The following is a 19,382-nucleotide window of genomic DNA, read 5'->3' as shown; positions in this document are numbered from 1 at the left end:
AAAAAAAAAAAAAAAAAGTATCAAGCAAAATGTCACATAAATGAAAGAATAAAAATTCATCAATATGTTAATACGTCTACTACATTGTAATGAGAACAAAACAAACAGAGAAGCTATTGAACCTCATGTGGTATAGTTAAAGAAAAATGTGCACATGTCTTTACACTGATGAATGTGCCTATCTTGTCTAGTAGTGATAAAAAAATTAAAAGAAAAAAAAAAGTAAAAGAAAGAATCGAAATTATTTAGTGGACAAAGGCAATCACGGGTTGGAATCTTCTCGGTTATGAGCCCCACACAGATGTACTGTAATATTTCAGAAAGATTTTGGAGTAAATCTAGTCACACTCAAAAAAAAAAACTTAAAAGAAACTATTTTCTTTTTTTTTTCTAGCGGAAAGAAAAAAAAAACAATAGAAATGATATTTCCAAAGTAATAAAAAGGGATTGATTTCTTAAATAAATACTAGTATTGTATTGTTTTGATATATGGTTCCGAAAAAAAACAATTAAAAATCGAAAATATAGCATAAAAAGTAGGAGGAACCTGTTGCCTAAGATTTGATGTAAGTTGATGATAGTATCTTCTTCAAGAGAAGTGAAATTGCCACGTTTGATGTCTGGTCTCAAATAATTAATCCAACGGAGCCTGCAACTTTTTCCACACCGAAGTAGCCCTAATAATCATTTCACACAAAACACCAAACCAATTCAAAAAACAATACCTTTACTCTAGAAAATACATAAAAGATAAGAAAAATAAAGGATAATAATATATACCGGCAGATTTAGGGAGAGATCTCCAATTGGGATGGCCATGGAGAGTAATATAATTGATCAAGAGTTGATCTTCTTCAGCACTCCATGGCCCTTTCTTCAATCCCATTTTCTCACAGCATGGTCTTCTCCCCATTTTTTTTTCTTGAAGATTTTGTGTTGGTGAAGAAAGCAAAGGAAAGCCAAAAATGTTGAGAGCAAGTAGTGTGCGGCGATGGCTTTAGTGTGTTAATATATATATATAAAGAGAGAGAGAAAGGTATTGCGACAATAGGAAAATGACAAGCTGGCAAAAAAAAAATATATTTTTCTAATTTTAGTACACAAAGATCAATGCTCCCAACTTCTTTTCCTTTAATTTTTTTCAATGAATAGTCATCTCTCACCTTTTTTTTTTTCTTGTTTTGATCTTTATGAATTTATAAGTTTTAGTCTTTTCTGCGAGGAAATAAATAGGGCGAAGATATAGATGAAAGATCTTCAATTTTGAAAAGACAAATAAAAGTTGAATTTGGTACTTAATAATAGTAATGGTATGGTACATCTGAAGGTGTTTTTAGCCGTTTAGGCAAAAGAGGCTTATTAAATACTCTGGGCCGAAGATTAGATAAGCTTATTAATGATTTTATAGGCCCAAATAAGATATGTCAAAAACGAAGTCGCGCTATTAATTAAGTCAATGAAGAAGAATATGCCAGGTGGTAATCGTGACGGTAAAAATTACAGTAAATCATGTGTTTTTCTCGTTGTACATTTGCCAAAATTTTGATATAATGAAGCAATTAATTATTTTACTTACATCATGATTACCACCTTGGATTTGGATGGGACGACTCCGTGTTAACAAAGATTTCGAAAATGTACGTTACTTAATTGATTGATATGGGTCCAGATGATGATGTGTTCTTTGGGTTCAGGCCCTCTCTATCTCTCTCGTGAGTCGTGTCCGTGTCTGGCTCAAAATAACGGAACGTGTTATAACCCCTACTTCAGATACATTTATTGAGGCCCAAAACAAGCCTCATAAAGTCATAAAGGAGGGAAAACAATTATTAATAAGAGATACAGTATGTATGGGTCCATCCATATATTATATTATATATGTTACCGTCTCAAAATTACGAAACCTATCTATATAAGTCCATTTCGTGTTTTTTTTTTTCAAAATTATGATAGGAACCAATACTAATAAATGGGTGTTTAATTTATCTTTTTGGTTTTGTTCGATCTTTAAAGATCGTATGTGTTGTCGTTAGGATTAAAATAGGAACTAAAACGGGACAAACCTGGTTAGCAGCAGAGAGTTATTCTGCATTAGTTTTTTTTAGTTTGTTAAAAAAAAAAAAATTAATAAGAGAAATTATAATATTATTAATATTTCATAATTATATTAACAATTCCAGAAAATTAAGATTAATATGTTTTGAAAATATATTTACTACAGTCTTACAATGGTTAAATATATATCACTTAATATTAGATATTACAAAAAAAAATGCTCTTATGTCCATCAAAAGAATTAATGTGAAGAAAAACATGAAAATTGCATCTTAGAAGAGAATGAACCTAAACAATGAACTGAATTCTAAATTAAGACTTGTAATCTTATACTATCATTTGTGTTAAAAGAGATGCACTTTTTTTGTCCACTAAAGAAACAACTTGTTTTAGACATTTAGTCAACTATTAATATTTTGTTTTTTTTTGTTTTTTTCTAATTGATTTTTTCTTCAATTGTTTACCTTTAGATTAAACAACAAAACTGTTGAATAAGATTAACTGAGTATAAAAGTGAGATAGAGCGTATGAATCGGAAAACTGTTGTTATGATTTAAATATTTGAGAATGTGTACCTTCAACTCTACACCACTTATGTTTAAATTGTGGTCTGACAAAAAAAAGTAGACATACAAATTGAGATAAATTAAAACAAAATAACTTGAGATACCAACAAATATATTTAGAAGATCAATGTATTTATATTTCGTCAACGTATATACAAACTACTCGTTTTTTTATTAGAATTAGGTATCTTATTACAATCCTTATCATGTAAGATTTTGAATACCATAGTATTTTTATTTGTTTGATATATATTGTTATTGTTTGTTTATCATATTTGCATTATAGATTAACTTACATCCTACTATATTAATTGAGAAGTATAAATATGAAACTAACCTTAAAATGTGTAAAAAATTACATTCAATTGCCATTAGAAAAAATTAATTAAGCTTAATTAACTAATTTAAGTAAATACAATTAATTAAAAATAAAAAACACTCACAGATCAAATATTAAAAAATTATGGACGAAATTACTAATTTTTTTTTTTAAATATATAAACCAATCAGAATTTTAAAAACTAAGATTTTATATCCAAGTATACAATAAATTATTTTTATTAACTAAATTCGAAGATTTTGTTAAGATTTCTAATTATGGTTCTCCTATCATCTTTATTTTATTTTATTTACAAATTGTTTGAAATTTTCTTATAATACTTATAATTAATAAAATGCATATTTTCTGCATATGTTGTGATTTGAATTTTTTAAAACAAAAATATACTACTCAATGTATGAAAATGTATATTTTAATTTTCACATTGGCGGGTTGATAAAACTAAATTTATATAGATAATAAATTAATAATTTTTATTTGCTCACAATTATAATATTAAAATTACTATTTTATATTTCACAAAATAATGATGCAAATACAACAAACAAACAATATAAAACTGTAATAATACGTCAAAAATAAGATACTATAATATTCTAAAATAATTAGTATTCAAATAGACTAATAGATTTACATAACAATTAAAAATAAATATTATCTCAAACAAAGTAACTTTTTAAAAATTAAAACAATAATAATTATTATTATATTACAATTTTTTAAAAAAAAAATGTTGTATGTGCTTTAAGCACGGGATATATCCTAGTTTTATTTAAATTTGAAGACACCACTATGGATATATTAAGCATCAGAGTCATACTTAGAGATATGGAGGCCGGAAGCGGTACTAAAAATATGTCTTCAAAGAAACTAATCCCATTATCTTACAAATAAATACTAAAATATTTTTGTAAAAAAAAATTATAGAACATACTGTTTCTTTCTATAATTGAAATTACAAATCTACAAATTTCAAACTGATTATAATCTATAATATATGCATCATTTGTAAAATTTTAAAAATGATTTGTTTATTATGAAAGAATAAAAATACTAGATGAAACAATTTACATAGTGAATTGTATCCTTACCAATTGATTATGCATTTGTTTTATATACTTACCAATTTTCTATAGTTAGTATATCTACAATTTCTATAATACATTGTGATTTTTTTTTTTGTAATGTGTTAAGAGATCCATGCTATTCATGATTTAAGAGACTTATCGACGTATTCAATAATTGTTGGGTGATACCTTTAATATAATATAAAATAAAAATCATTTAGTTTTCCTTCATTCATTTAATATTGAATGAATCTTCCTTCATCAATTGTTTGATCAAAATATGATTTACATGATTACCGCTTTATTTCATTTTCTTAGGATGAAGTGAGATTGAGGAAAGTTTTGAGATTTGCAAACGCTTGCGGAGCCATCACGACGACTAAAAAAAGGGAGCCATTCCAGCTCTTTCCTCAGATAGTGAAGCTCACAGCTTTCTTAAAGACAAAAAGAAACGTCAAACTTATCTCAAGTTCTCAAAATTATGTTGTACGGTTTCTCCTTGTCAATTGTGATTTTTTTTTTTTTGTAATGTGTTTAATAATAAGAGACCATAGGAGTTATCGACGTGTCCAATAATTATTGGGTGATACCTTTTAATATATATAAAAAAAAAATCAATTTGTTTTTCTTCTTCTTCGGTTCCGTCTCTCCTCTCTCTCTCTCTTTCTCCGACGACGAACGAGAAGTGACGATCCGTTCACCAAGTCGGAGATTCAAGTGACCAAAATCGGACAGTTTTGTTCAGTGTTGTTAGCAAAAATTAGGATTTCATTTGTAATTGGGATTTTATGTTAGCAAAAATTAGGGTTCGTTCACCAAATCGGAGATTCAAGTGGCCAAAATGGGACAGTTTGGTTCAGTGATGCTCCAATCTCCTTATCTGGTAAGAAACTCTCTCCGAATTTCATTTGTAATTGGGATTTTTATGTTAGCAAAAATTAGGATTCAACGAATTGAGAATTGATGTGAGCAAAATTAGTGTTCTATGATGTTAGCAGAGTTGGGAATTGAGAATTGGGAATTGATCAGATCTTACTTGCTTCTGCTGCTGCTAACTTCACTCGTGGATAGTTTGCTACTGCTTTGAATGAGAAAGCTCAGCTCTCTAGGCTTTTCAAAATTTTCAGAACTTTTGGGATTGTTTCTGTTGGAATTTTTTTATCTGAGATTTGGAAATAAGGGTTTGTAATCTCTCTTTGCATTAGATGCTTTTATGATGAAATAGTGAGTTTTTAGTATATGTATATTGCTGCTCTTTTGATGCTTTAGTTTCCATGTTTGCTTATTTGCAGGTCTGAGATATTTTGTACCAAGATGCAAAGAGAACACCGTTTGTTCTGTTTTCACTCGTCCAACCGTACGTATCTTTTCATATGGACTTCTTGTTATTGATTTGGATTTCTTCTGGAATCTTTTTTTTATCATAACTCAGTTTGATCTGTGATGTTGCAGGATCCACAAGTTGTCACTGGATCCCATGACACGACCATTAAATTTTGGGACCTTCGATATGGTATGTCTTATCATTCTAACCGTCTTCTTAGGACTTAAAAGCCATACTTATCCCTTCTCATTGTATAATCATTGGTGCAAGTGTATGGTTTCATTTGAATAATTCTGGATTATATTATAATTAACTCCAATGGCTGTGAAGAAGCAAGTCTATCAACTTCAACAGAAAAGCCAGAAAAGCCAGACTTACGGGCTTTAATTTAGGCCCACTAGTTTGGTGAATATATAGGGGAGTACATCACACTTGTAGTAGAAACCCTACCGGATCGAGAACTTTGTGTCTGTGTCTGTGATTTGTTGAAGTTGATAGAATGGTTCAGATGAATGCGGAGCCTGAGTACGCGACAGCTAAAATAGCGGTGTGGTGGGACATGAAGGGCTGTCCGATTCCCCGCGAGGGTTATGATGCTCGTCGGGTCCGTCCGAGCATAGAAGGGGCGTTGAAGAAACGAGGCTACTCGGGTCCTGTCTCCATCACCGGGTATGGCGACCAAAGACAAACCCCTTATCACATCCTGAAAGGGCTCTCTTCCACCGGAGTCGGTCTTGCACACATCAAACCCGGTTAGTCCAATTGCTATATCGATCTCTGAATTTAGGAGTTTAAAAATTTCAACAAATCTAAGTCCCTTTGCCTTTTGATTGACTGAAACAGAAAGCATATACTCACTCATGTATTCGAATATGCTGGAGTGGCGAGATGATAATCCTCCTCCGGCTTCAATGATGCTCATATCCGACCAGTGGCGAGAAGTCTTCTCTTGGGATCTGGCCCGTCTACAACAGCAGACGAAATACGACTTTTTTCTGGTTTATCCATCAAGGACTCGCGCATGCTCGACGCTGGCTACTTGTAAAGAGTGGACCTGGGAAAGCTTACTTGAGCCCAAAAGCGCACTTGTTGAGGAAAACTGCAGTAGTGAATTATCTTCTGCCAAGTTTTATTGCAAATCGTGCTGTTTCGAGTGCCATACCCTGAAGGGTTTCAGGACTCATCTCTCGAGAAGAAAGCATGCAGTGCAAGTAAGCATCCTCTCTCTCTCTCTCTCGTGTACATTGTCCAACTATACTATACTATTTGAGCTGTTTGTTTCCACTCGCAGGAGGTTATGAACCCTATACATCCAGATCTTGACGATGTAACGAGGATGTGGGGAAAGAACTATGCTGCGACGCCTGAATACGCGACAGCTCAAATAGCGGTGTGGTGGGACATGATAGACTGTCCGATTCCCGAGGGTTATGATGCTCGTCAAGTCCGTCGGAGTATGGAAGTGGCTTTCAAGAAACTAGGCTACTCTGGTCCTGTCTCCATCACTGCCTTCGGCGACCACAAACAAACCCCTGATCACATCCTGCGAGGGCTCTCTTCCACTGGAGTCGCTCTTGCACATACCACTCCCAGTTAGTCCCTTTTGGTTATCCATCTCTGGAATTTTTAGGGGTTTGAAATTTCAACTATCTCTACTGACGCATGCTTTCCTGTTACTGAAACAGAAATCCAATACAAGCGCATCTTTGCAGATTTGATGACGTGGCAAAAACATAATCCTCCTCCGGCTACAATTATGTTCATATCCGATACTATGGCTACAATTGCGTTCTCAGAGATTCTTGCCCGGGTACAACAACGGACGAAATACAACCTTTTTATGGCTTATTCATGTAGGCCTTACGAAATGTCAGCCCTGCTCACTTCTGCAGAGTGGCTTTGGGAAAGCTTACTTGCAGGTGTTTGTTTGTCCTCTCCTCATTACCAGTAACGTTTGAAACTAATTACGCTGTTTCTGAGCTGTAGTTAATTTTTTCTTTTTCTTTTCCACTTGTTTCAGAGACACAAAGACGCGTTCTTCAGAAGTGCAGTGTTCTTCAGAAGTGCAGTGAAAGGGGTGAATCTACCAAAATGTTTTATTGCCAATACTGCTTTTGTGAGTGCGAAAGCCTTGAAAATTTCAGGAAGCATCTCTCAAGCGAAAAACATGCAAGCAATGTAAGCATCCTCTCCTCTGTATCATCAATACGTTGTCTAACCATTTGAGCAACAACCTCTTTAACCTTTTCCATTCGTTGTCAAGCAGGAGGGTGTTGATGTTCCTGGGAGTATTAGTTTGAACCACTACTATCATAGGCTACACCTCAAGGCAAGTTTTTCTTAATGATAATTATAGATTTTCAACAAAGAAAAACATCCGATTTCTTATAAAATGTTCATGTTCCGTATACTATACGTATATATCTTGTAGGCCAAAGTACTAGAAAGTTTTCCAAAGACCGTACGTACGAGGAAAGCATACCGGACTGGATTTGGTCATCTTCATAATCATTTACGTCTTACTTATCGTTGAGCTCGACGTAGGCCTTGAATATTTCTAACCTGCAAGAAAGAGTGGTGAAGTTGTTAATTTACTCGAGTGATAAGTCCTGGAAGCTCTTCGTTTTCGTTTCTGCCAATGTTTTCAATTTGAACTATTTATTTTTCATTTTGTTTGCTTAAAATGCTGGTTATATACATTTAAACAAAAAGTAAGTTAATCCTATTTTTCACTGACATAATTTTACAAGTTAAAAAAAAAACAATGGCTCAAACACTGAGTTGCTTCAGGCAACAGTAAAAAAAATGATGTACCATTGTTTTCAACTGAGTCAATTTTCACCAACAACGGGCTTACTTTTAGGCAAACCGCGATTAATTCCGAATAACTACAACTCAGACATGGACTGCAGTTTGAGAGAGAGGCTCCCCCCAAACCATACTCATGGTATACGTCTGAAGCATAACCTAGTAACCAGGAGACATGGTGAGCGGCTATGACGCTTTGTACCTTTTGATGTGTGGCAAAGGGACCTTGCACTTTGAGCAACCCATCCAATGAGAACAGTTGGCCTTGCACTTTTGAAATGATCGCCAAATTAAATAATGAAAGAGGAAAGTCGTCACAAATTAACAATACTGTGTATCTGCCGCGGGGGACAATCTCAGCATTCTTTTCCCTTGTAAAAGCTGTAACAAGACCAAACAGTCAACATTGCTGGTTAAGTACTCATCACAAATTTGTTACTGACCCCACGAACCAAACATACTTTACTGGGCATTCCGTAGTTTTCATGACGAACTAGAACATAACGAGACAAACTTCCTCGTAGTTGCTAAAGACATCCCAGGGAAAGACACGGGTTTTCTCAATCTTCTTGAAAACTTTGACATCCAGAGGTTACAATGTTTTCCTGGTAGTGCCTGATGACGTCCCTCTGGAACAAGTGCCACGTACTGACACTGCAGCCTTAGTATGGCGTTGGACAAATCTGTTCGATGGTGGCTTTCCTATCCTAGACTATCTTGGTCCGGATACATCAAGTGATGAGGAGGATTCTGAGAAACGTCTGAGTATACGTGATGCTCCGGATTCCTCAAGAGACGAGGGGGCCAAACGTAAGAGGAAAGTTGATGGTGGTTGAAGTGGGAAGCAAAGACATGAATGTCATATAAAACATAGCCTCTAACGGATATTGTTTGTATCGATTTTGTTTTCTTGTGGCTATGAATTTCATGACCATTTAGGATTTTGTTTTCTTTGAAATATTACTTGAAGAAGACAATTGTATGTTCTCTCTGTTCGAGTTAAAAATTCGAGATATAATAAAAGCAAACGTTCAGAAGTCGGGTAAATGAAGACATGTCTGAAACCTGAAAGTTACTGTCTGCCTTTCTTCTCTCAAACATCTAAGTCTTTACTGTCTAACAAAACAAAAAGCAGCAAACAGAATTTTAAGACCTCTGCGACTTTTGCAGGACATGAAAGGGATCGATCGGTTCACCTAAATTCTTAAGACCGCTCAGCATCCTCCCTTCTCCTTCTCCTTCCTCTCCTTCTCCTCCCTCTTCTTCTCCTTCCTCTTCTTATCCTTCCTCATCTTCCTCCCAGGGCTGATCTTGTTCATCATTTTCTTCTTGTGATCTGCGTGCCTTTTCACCTTTCTCTCAGCGGCACTAAGGCCGTCTGGTATATGACCAATGAAGTCTCCATTCCCAAAAGAAATCTGCAAGCTTCCTGATCTCTGCTGATGTGTTTTTCTCTACCCCCTGAACATAAGCTAAGAGTATGTTATGACCGGCTTTCTTCAAATCTTGAACGACGGAACTGAAACCACAGTCACCAGTAATGAACATTATATTTCTCGCTGTTTTCTTTTTTTTAAGCCAATTTTCAATCTCATCAATGAGCTCCCAATCTGCAGCTTGATTATCTTTTGTATTGGCCGGTCCTTGAAAGAAAAGAAAAACCTGATGTCATTTTAAGCAAGAAAACAAAAAACAAAACCAAATGATACAAACTCACTATTATATAGATGCGCCAGCTTGATTTTAATTCTCGGGTCAAGACCAGCAGGAACATGTGAATCGAGATAGCCTACATATCCAGTAATCTTTACAGGACCCCTGAAATTTGCTTCTCTCAATGAATGCAGAATGTTTGGATAAACATTCTCCGGGGGAAAACCTGAAGGAACCGGAGCATTTTCCATGTCCCAGGATATCTCCGTGGGTGTCTCACTGAAAGAAAAGATTTGCATTGTTAACAACCAAGAAACTTGAGATTGAACCTAAAAGCAGTTAAAAAGCAATGACTAGAGGAGGGCAATACCTAAATTTATCGTCTATCTTTCTCCTCTTAGCTCTGGAGTTGTCGGCCTCCCCTGGGAAAGGTTGGGTGTCATTCTTTGCGGTTGTGGTATCTCCATCTGACTCAGCTTTCCTTTTCTTGGAAACTACCGAGGGTTCATTTATGGTGATAGCACTGTTTTTCCCGTCCTGGTCGATACAAAAGATTGTATCTCGAGAAACCTTGGTGATATAGATTGGGACATCAATGGCTTGGATGGTTTTGCTAACTCCATCAGGACGCCAGTACTTGATATCAGTTAAAGAGGTGTACATAAAGGCACCATTGTCGTCCCATGCTCCGCTTTTCACAGGTATTGGCTCTTTAAGTGTGCACTGGAGGACAAGTTTTTTGCTCGCAATAGTTATTGCATATCTGCTGAGCAAAGCAACACTCTCCATATCATTCGCCCAAACAACATGTCTAACCAAAGAAAGTGTATGGAGTTCACCAAGAACACGGCTTCGCTGAGGATCGAAGAGAACCACTCTATCCTCGGAACTACAAAGCAACTTTCCAATCCCAGCATAAAAGATAGCATCTACGGGAAAGGGCAGAGAACTCCTTCTAACAACCTCGTTCTCTAGATTCATGACTTGAACCTCTGTGGTGCTTTTAAGAACCGCAAATCGATTAGGGGCAATGAATACGGTAAGAACCACCTTCACCCCTCTTTGCATCTATCACAACGTCACTCCTGCCAAGGACATCTTCTTTTGGTATGATGTACAACTCGTAAGAACCTCCAAGAAGATGGGAGCAGATCAAAACTGCAAGTTCCTTCAGACTGTAAGAGAGAGTCCTAGGATTTTGGTTCAATCTTGGAGTACCAGGACGCCCTATAGGAATAACTTGTGAATCTCTTTGAGTTGAATATTTGTAGAGCCGCAAAAATCCATCTTTGACATAGAACAGTGAATCACCACTCAAAGCAAATGCAGGACGTTTTCTCCAAAGTTTGAACAAGATCATCCCCTTGCCATGTCCCGCTGCCAGTAAACCAACCTCAGGGTGAACTGTCAGAATCCTGAATCGATAATGGGCATAGCTGAAAGTTTGGATTTCAGTTCGCTTGGTAGCATCCCAAACACGAATGCTCTTATCCTTGGAGCTGGATACAATGATGTCCTGTCTTGCAAACATAACAGATGAAACAGTATCACCATGACCACGCAGAGTGGCTAACTCAGAAGCTTCAGTTTCTGCAAAAAAAATTGAAAAGAACACATTTATTACGTCAACTCCATTACAAAAATTTGCAGATCAGTGGACAGACGATGGTTAGTCAACAACTTTCATGTAAAGAAAGAAAGATAAATACCATCAATAGGCCACAGCTTTACTTGAGAGTCTACTGAACCCGAGACTATGTGAGGAAGAGTGGGATGAAAAGAAGCCCAATTGACTCCTCCATGATGAACAAGGGTGTGCTTGACTACAGGGATGCCCCCACCAATATCCCATACACGAACGGTCTGATCTAAAGAAGCACTTAAGACAAGGTCATCCTCTTTTGGATGGAACGACGCACACATGACAGAATGATTGTGATCATCCAAAACAAAAATACAAGATTTTCTCGGCCGGTTCAATTTTATCCGCCAGTTCCATATGCGGACAGTGGTATCATCACTAGCACTCACAATCCATCGTCGACTATGGTGAAACTGAACTGTGCGGAGACAATCCTTATGCCCCTCTAGAGTTAAAAAAGATTTGCCTGTCTCGTAGTTCCAAACTTTGACCTTGCTATCATCCCCTGCAATATTATAGAAGCATAACTGTATTGAAGAAGAATCCCAAACAGGATCTCAGATCTTGCCTATATATCAAGCTTAGACTACATTGTCAATCATCATCTACTAAGAGCCACAGAGCAAAAAATAGATAAAGCATACCTCCCGAGTAGACGAAGAAGGGCTTTGACTTATGGAATTGAACACTACGCACGGATACGGATTCTTCATGCTCCTCAAATGTCTTGATCAAATTACGCTTCTGGTAATCCCAGAGCTGGATCGCACCACTGCCCAAGCTCGCAAGAATCCATGGTTTCGTAGGGTGAAAACTCAGACCATAAACTCTACTACTTTTAGTCTCCCACATATTCCGATTGAAAACCTAACAAATGAAAACTAGGGAGAAGAGAAATAGGGATTCGGCTGTAAATGTGTGAAAAAAAAAGTAAGAAGAGAGAACTTAGGGATTCGGCTTTTTTTTGTGCAAAAGTGTATAAGAGGCATTATTTTAACCAAAAAAATAAAAATAAAAATGAGAAATTAAAAGAAAGTAGTAAAAATGACAAATTAAAAAGAAGGCTCAAGCAGAAAGACAACACTAGAAAGAGACACTGTGAGGGCGCTTTCTAATAGACAAGAGCAATCTTACGCAGTGAAAGAAGAAAGAAGTCCTTACTAGCTGAGAGAGAATAACTATTGATCTCCATGAGTACTACTTTCAATTATCTCCAACCAAACGATTGTTAGAAACTTTAAATGCATAGCAATGACATCTGTAAAAGAACATAGAGATGCTGCGAGTGAGTTACGTATATTAACTGGCTAGATAGTTGCCAGACAGAAGATTTCATGACCCCAGTCACCAAACAGAAGGGGAAGGTAACAATTGTGAATACACTTTGATTGGGCTACCCTGCAATGTGGTGATAAAAAAAGGAGATCAGTGAAATTCGAGAGACAAAACACTAAGCGCAAATGCACATTGCATCAGTAAATATATGTAAGCAAGAATGTTTGCGTGTAGCAGCAGTTGGGTGGATTAAGGATAACACAGCTTACAGTAAAAATTCAAAGCAAATACAAAGTTAAAAAACACTTCAACCAAAAGAAAATTCATATTTACTAACGAGTGTGTGTGTGTGTCAGAGGCAAAAGCTTAAGACTATACAACTATCCGCTAATCCTTTAAAAGGATACTGTCAAAATAAATAAAAAGGAGAAGCTTACCCGTACGCATCAATAAATCCCTGAAAGACCTTGGTAAACTTTTTTTTGTGCGGAAAAACTTCGGAAAATTGATCCAAGTTGAGAAGTGCATCTCGTTGTTAACTTCCTGAAGGTCACCGTCTACATCTTCCAAAATATGTGCCTTGTGTGGGTCATTGGATCCAAATCTGAAACAAAGAGACATTTGAACAAAAAAATTGACAATAGAATACTTAAACATGGAATCGAGGCTGGTCTCAAATCCATTGTAAGACCAATGTCTACATCTTTCAAAATATGTGCCTACAACTCCAAGTGGGAATAACTTGGATCCAAAAAATAATAATTAAAATACGAATTGAGATAAATTAAAACAAAATAACTCGCAATCAAAGATTCCAAAAAATTGACAATAAAATGCTTAAACATGGAATCGATCCATTGTAAGACCAATGTCTACATCTTTCAAAATATGTGCCTACAACTCCAAGTGGAATAACTACTCTTTCTGTACACACAAACCAAAAATAGTAATTGAAATGTGAATTGAGATAAATTAAAACAAAATAACAAAGATCCATTGTAAACAAAATAACAAAAACGAAAATATGAATATAAAATGCTTAAACATGGAATCGAGGCTGGTCTGAGATCCATTGTAAGACCAATGTCTACAATTCAACTCCAACTCCAAGTGAAATAACTTCTCTTTCGGATCCAAATCTGGACACACAAACCAGAAATAATAATATTGAAATACGAATTGAGATAAATTAAAACAAAATAACTTGCAATGAAAATTAGCAGTTGTAAACTCACAATCAACATAATAAATTTCACAGGGAGATGATTTCTTCTTTGAAGGAAAAATTAACCGTATTATGCCTAAAGATGGAATCGAGGTTGGTCTGAGATCCATGGTTTGTAAACTCACAATCGGCATCTTTCAAAATCTGTGACACAAGTGTGTAACTTTTTTTTCAGATCCAAATCTGGGTAAACAAACAAACAAATTGAGATAAATTAAAACAAAATAACTCTAGATAAATAACTTACCGAAATTTCCCATGGTTAGCGGGGAGGGAGAAAACTGGAGATTTGCGGAAGAAACATTTAGGGTTAGCATCAAGAGACTCTTATTAAGTGTTGAGATATGTTCTCCAATAGACTACTTTCTTTTCAGCCGTCGGATCTCTCGCGACTCTGCCGCTTGTGGCATATCTTTTTCTTGGGCAAAATAAAATTATATACATAAAAACAAGGTTTCAAACTATCTGTTCATTTAACATTTATTTTTTTAAAAATAATATTTATTTGTAATTAAATAAAAATTTAATAATATATATTAATCTATATTTTAAATCTACATTGATAGCTGAAACTATATAAATTATGAATTGTAAAAGATAATTATAACTATAAAAGATAATTATAACTTTTCTAATTAAATTATTTTAGAAATTTAACTTTCATCAAATTTTATAAATAACTATTTTCACATTATCATTCATGATTTTGAATAAATAAAATGTATTATTGACAAATATAAAATTTATTCGTTCTATATATTTTTTTATATATTTTAGGAAAAATTTCAAAAATACACATTTTTATATTATTTTCCAGAAATACTATTTTTTTTTTAAAAAATTCTGATAGTTTAATGACTAAAATAAATTAACATAATTAGTATAACTATGACGTAAAAGTGATTGGAATGAATTACCTTTTTGATACGGAAACACTCAAAAGGCACGACCAGTCAACTATGTACTTATTCTGCTGACCATTTGAATTATAGCTTTCATTTTAATTTGAATTTGAATTATTATTCAAATTATTATTCTGCTGACCATTTGAATTTGAGTTCGAGACTGGTCGAACTCGTGAAACTTTCATGATTTTACGTTAATTCATTGACCACCAGACCAATAGATTATTTTACGTAGAAAGACAAGATTTAAATATTTAAAGGACATGAGTAGATTCATTTCAGGTTGCAAAATTTCAGACCCGACCCGGGATCCGCGGATATATCCGACTACAGCATGATTAAAATACCGTTTTACCCTACAGCATGATTTAATTTTCTACAAAATTAATGTTTCTTTCTTTTTTTTTCTCTTTCAATTTTGCATCTTACGTCATCACGTGGGACCCCCGAAGCTCTAATATTTTTTTCACAAAAGAGAAAATTCAGCTGTTTGAGTTTTTTTGCCATTGGAAACAACAAAACACACACATTGCATGACCCAACAAACAAGAAGAACGATAAGAAATGAATAATAACAATAATAAAAATAATAATAGCTAGCTAGTGTCCCTTAATTACTAAACCCTTGACAAAAAAATTATTATTTTACTTATTTCATGTACAAAAAAAAATATCGTCCTGGTCACTGTAATAGATCAGAAGTATGAATCAGAGAAGTCAGTCTTACACACAAATGTTTGTACAAAAAGCTGAATCTTCTTTGTTTGTTTGACTTGACTCCCACCTTGTTTGTTAGCAGCAAGAAGGAAAGAAAAGGAAAACTATATTGTTAATAGGAAAGAAGCATCTTCTTTAATTAATATCTCGAAAACAGAAAAGACGGGAATGCCCCTAAACCCTGAGAGAATCGTGATGGGACCCATCATCATCCGTCATGGAACTTTTGCAGACTGTAACTAATCACCGGCCGGTCTTTTGTGCCCCCCACTCTTCAGTGATTATTTTCATGTTCCAACCACAAATACAAAACACTCCCTTGTGTTATATATATATACCCACTCTACTATAACACAACAACTAATACTATATATATATATGTGATACATAAATTACATACATGTATATATGCGTGTGTAACATTGTTTATCAAACAAAACAAAAAATGAAAAGAAATATGGACATGTCATTTACTTTAAGTTCATAGAATTTGCAGAACCAAAATGGGTAATCATATTTTTCAATTATACAGTTCTACTATCAAACTAGACGGATAAGAAGAACTGAACGATAAAAAGAGTTTGTTTTGAAATTAACATTTTTTTTTGTCCCCTCATCGACCAAAAAATAAATAGCATATGTAATTCTATGCAATTTTACATTTTTTTTTTATAAATAATCTTTATCAGCTTCCTTCCTCTCTTTTTATTGTACTCTCAACTTGCAAACGTATAGGCATTTAAAAAAAAAAGAGAGAGAGAGAGACTTGTTTTTGCATTTCTCTTCTTCGCGTGAGTTCTGGATGCTCTAATCCGAAAAAAATAAAGGTTCTTCCGAGAATTCATCAGCCAACGACGGTAACAATAATTATCTTCTTTTTATTATTCATTTATTTTCTAATAACTTTTTTAGTATATATGATGTATATATATAGCTGATCTTTATATATTACAAGAATCTACTTGAGCTTTTTAAACAAGTTGATTATAAAGATGGTTAGAGCAGATTTGTTCGAGTTTAGGTTCTAATAAGCTCTCTCTATTTATAATTTTACCGGAAATCATAATTATGTAATACGTTTGCAGATTTTGAAACAATTCTAGACCTTTTTCATGGAAGGAGGAGGAGGAGGAGGAGGAGGCATGTTTGAAGAAATTGGTTGTTTTGATCCAAATGCTCCGGGAGAACTGACGGCTGAGAGAAGTGTCTCTCCGTCCGAGCCACCACCAGCCATCACGGTCGTCGGTAGCAACAACAACAGCAACTGCAGTCTTGAAGATCTCTCTGAGCTCCACCTCAGCCCACAAGACCCTTCTCTAGCTGCTGCCTCTGCCTCAGCTCATGTTCATCAGCTTCACATCAATGCTACTCCTCCTAACTGTGAACATCATCAATTCCAGAGTTCGATGCACCAAACACTACTTCAAGATCCTTCCTCATATGCGCAACAGTCGAATAACTGGGACAATGGTTACCAAGAGTTTGTGAATCTAGGTCCTAACCATACAACTCCTGACCTACTCAGTCTCTTGCAACTGCCTAGATCCTCACTTCCGCCTTTCGCAAACCCGTGCCTCCAAGACATTATGATGACATCTTCCTCTGTCTCTGCCTATGACCCGCTCTTCCATCTGAATTTCCCTTTGCAGCATCCTAATGGCACTTTTCTTGGAGTTGATCAAGATCAAGCTGAGACAAACCAAGGTGTGAATTTGTTGTATGACGAAGAAAACAACAACCTCGACGTTGGTCTTAACCGTAAAGGGAGAGGATCGAAAAAGCGGAAAATTTTCCCTACCGAACGCGAGAGAAGAGTTCACTTCAAAGACCGCTTTGGTGACTTAAGGAGTCTAATTCCAAATCCCACCAAGGTCTTCTTCATACTAATATACTACTTAATTACTTCTCTTTCAAGTAATTAACTTTACAATCTAAAACCCTTATTTCTTGAATTATATATGTAGAATGACAGAGCATCAATCGTGGGAGAAGCCATAGATTACATCAAAGAGTTGTTAAGGACGATCGATGAGTTCAAGATGCTAGTGGAAAAGAAAAGAATAAAGCGGCTGAAGAGGGAAGGAGACGACGTTGTTGATGAGAACTTCAAGGCTCAAAGCGAAGTGGTTGAACAGAGTTCGATCAATAAGAAGAACAATGCCTTGAGATGCTCGTGGCTCAAGAGGAAATCAAAGTTCACTGAGGTTGATGTACGTATCATAGACGATGAAGTTACGATAAAGATCGTGCAGAAGAAGAAAATCAATAGTTTGTTGTTCGTATCCAAAGTCATTGACCAGCTTCAGCTTGATCTTCACCATGTAGCTGGTGCACAGATCGGTGAACACCACAGCTTCTTGTTCAACACCAAGGTTTTTCTCATATTCTTTTTTTTTTCAATTTTAATCCTTAATAATCAGACTCAAAATAAGAACTTATTAGAGTAACTAATTGTGATGAACAGATTTGTAAAGGATCAAGTGTTTATGCAAGTGCCATAGCAGACAGAGTAATGGAAGTGCTGGAGAAACAATACATGGAAGCTCTTTCGATGAATAATGGCTACCACTGCTACTCCAGTGATTAATGCGTTTTTCATCTAGCTGGTTATTACTTTTAATTATGGATGTTTTTAATAATCACATTAGTAGTAATATTTTCGCACTTTTGTTCTTTTAGCAATGTGGGATTTGTAGCTTAGCTATGCCTCTGTTTTTCCCCCTTTTTAGGGTTTTTTGATTCTACAATATATTTGAGAGAGTGAGAGTTCCATCTTTTGTTCATCTTTAAGTCTTAAACATAAGTTTTGAGTTCTTGATTGTTGACTTTTGGTCGTCGGGTTTACAGCTAGGGTTGAGCTGCGTTTTGGCTCAGGGTTAGTTTTCGGTTGGGCCTCTTTCTGGTAAAGCCCAATAATGTTGTTAGTTCGGCCCAAGTTAAGTCTGTTTAAATTCTGCCGAGTGCTTTATGGTTAGAGCAATTTATTCGAGTTTACCCCTTTCATTTTGTAACAAGTGTCACTTTGAAAAATAGTGTAAGATTTGACTAAAAGCATCTAATCTGTCTATTTCTTAACTACAATAATTAAACAGAGGAATGTTCATAAATCAATTTATTTTTTTTGTTTACATAAAACTACTATCAGAACAACATTTATATTGAAACAGACTTGTACGAGATATAAGACATAAACAGATAGAGTAGTAGTAAATGGTATTAATACTGATAAGGAATAAGGAGAAACATCATCAGTGACGTAATGCATAATTTAATCTCATTACACTCTTAAGCATATCAGAGAAATATGATTGGATCGTAGTTTTTACATCCAATCCTTTCGAGTGTGTCATTGTCAAGGTGGCTAATCAGCTATCAATCCAATACGTGAAGCTACGACAGCTAGAACATTTTCTTCCGACGAGAATACGTATGAACTTTTATATACAGAGAAAATAGCATCAGTTATGCTCGGTCATGTCGATGCTAAAGCCGTTAAGGTTCATAAGTCATAACATATCAAACCCTTCTCCTGTGATCATAAATGGTTCTGTATTAATTCAACTATAAATTCTGCAGGTTGATCGGTTCATAGTCCGCTGGGATGCAGACGTATCGTTAACTACCTCACAAAATCTCGATGATAAATATTTCAGCCCATCAAATAACCAAGGGAATATGGATGCAGAGCATGCACTCCTTAAAACTTTATAAAAAAAAAATATATATATATATATATATATACTAATAACTTTTCTTTCTAGCTTGACTTGACTTTGCCTTTTTTTTTTTTTTTTTTTTTTTTTTT

At 35.1% G+C, this 19,382-nt stretch overlaps 3 protein-coding genes and 1 pseudogene across 6 annotated transcripts in view; 2 read left to right on the top strand and 2 right to left on the bottom strand.

The window, feature by feature from the left end:
• The window catches only part of LOC104739173 (myb-related protein Myb4-like), a 2,125-nt gene extending 1,118 nt beyond the window's left edge, over positions 1-1,007 (bottom strand). Inside the window, exons 1-2 of the mRNA XM_010459442.2 lie at positions 781-1,007; positions 548-677 (exon numbers count right to left, since the gene is read on the bottom strand). Coding sequence (XP_010457744.1) covers positions 548-677; positions 781-913 — 263 coding nt within the window. The 5' untranslated portion in view covers positions 914-1,007. The remainder of the gene's footprint in view (positions 1-547; positions 678-780) is intronic.
• Positions 4,694-8,073, top strand: LOC104739171. 4 transcript variants are annotated; one of them, XM_010459438.2, is made up of 11 exons: positions 4,705-4,911; positions 5,027-5,115; positions 5,321-5,389; positions 5,481-5,541; positions 5,861-6,104; positions 6,196-6,563; positions 6,644-6,944; positions 7,038-7,271; positions 7,373-7,530; positions 7,619-7,681; positions 7,784-8,073. In XM_010459438.2, the coding sequence occupies exons 3-11, from the start codon at positions 5,343-5,345 to the stop codon at positions 7,883-7,885; spliced, it is 1,578 nt and encodes a 525-aa protein (XP_010457740.1). In that variant the 5' UTR covers positions 4,705-4,911; positions 5,027-5,115; positions 5,321-5,342; the 3' UTR covers positions 7,886-8,073. The 4 variants fall into 4 exon arrangements, with proteins under 4 accessions (XP_019091939.1, XP_010457740.1, XP_010457739.1 ...); XM_019236394.1 differs by lacking the exon at positions 5,027-5,115 and having other exon boundaries at positions 4,694-4,911; positions 5,321-5,385; positions 7,784-8,072; XM_010459437.2 differs by lacking the exon at positions 5,027-5,115.
• LOC104739170 lies at positions 9,223-14,377 on the bottom strand (annotated as a pseudogene).
• LOC104739169 (transcription factor bHLH89-like) lies at positions 16,024-18,412 on the top strand. Its single transcript, XM_010459436.2, has 4 exons — positions 16,024-16,434; positions 16,663-17,448; positions 17,542-17,949; positions 18,042-18,412. Exons 2-4 carry the CDS (start codon positions 16,690-16,692, stop codon positions 18,162-18,164), a joined length of 1,290 nt encoding a protein of 429 aa, XP_010457738.1. The 5' UTR covers positions 16,024-16,434; positions 16,663-16,689; the 3' UTR covers positions 18,165-18,412.

The sequence above is a fragment of the Camelina sativa genome, chromosome 14 (genome assembly GCF_000633955.1).
Source record: "Camelina sativa cultivar DH55 chromosome 14, Cs, whole genome shotgun sequence".
Taxonomy (NCBI): Eukaryota; Viridiplantae; Streptophyta; class Magnoliopsida; order Brassicales; family Brassicaceae; genus Camelina; species Camelina sativa.
Note: the sequence above shows the minus strand (reverse complement) of the source record. Positions and strands in the feature narration are given on the sequence as shown.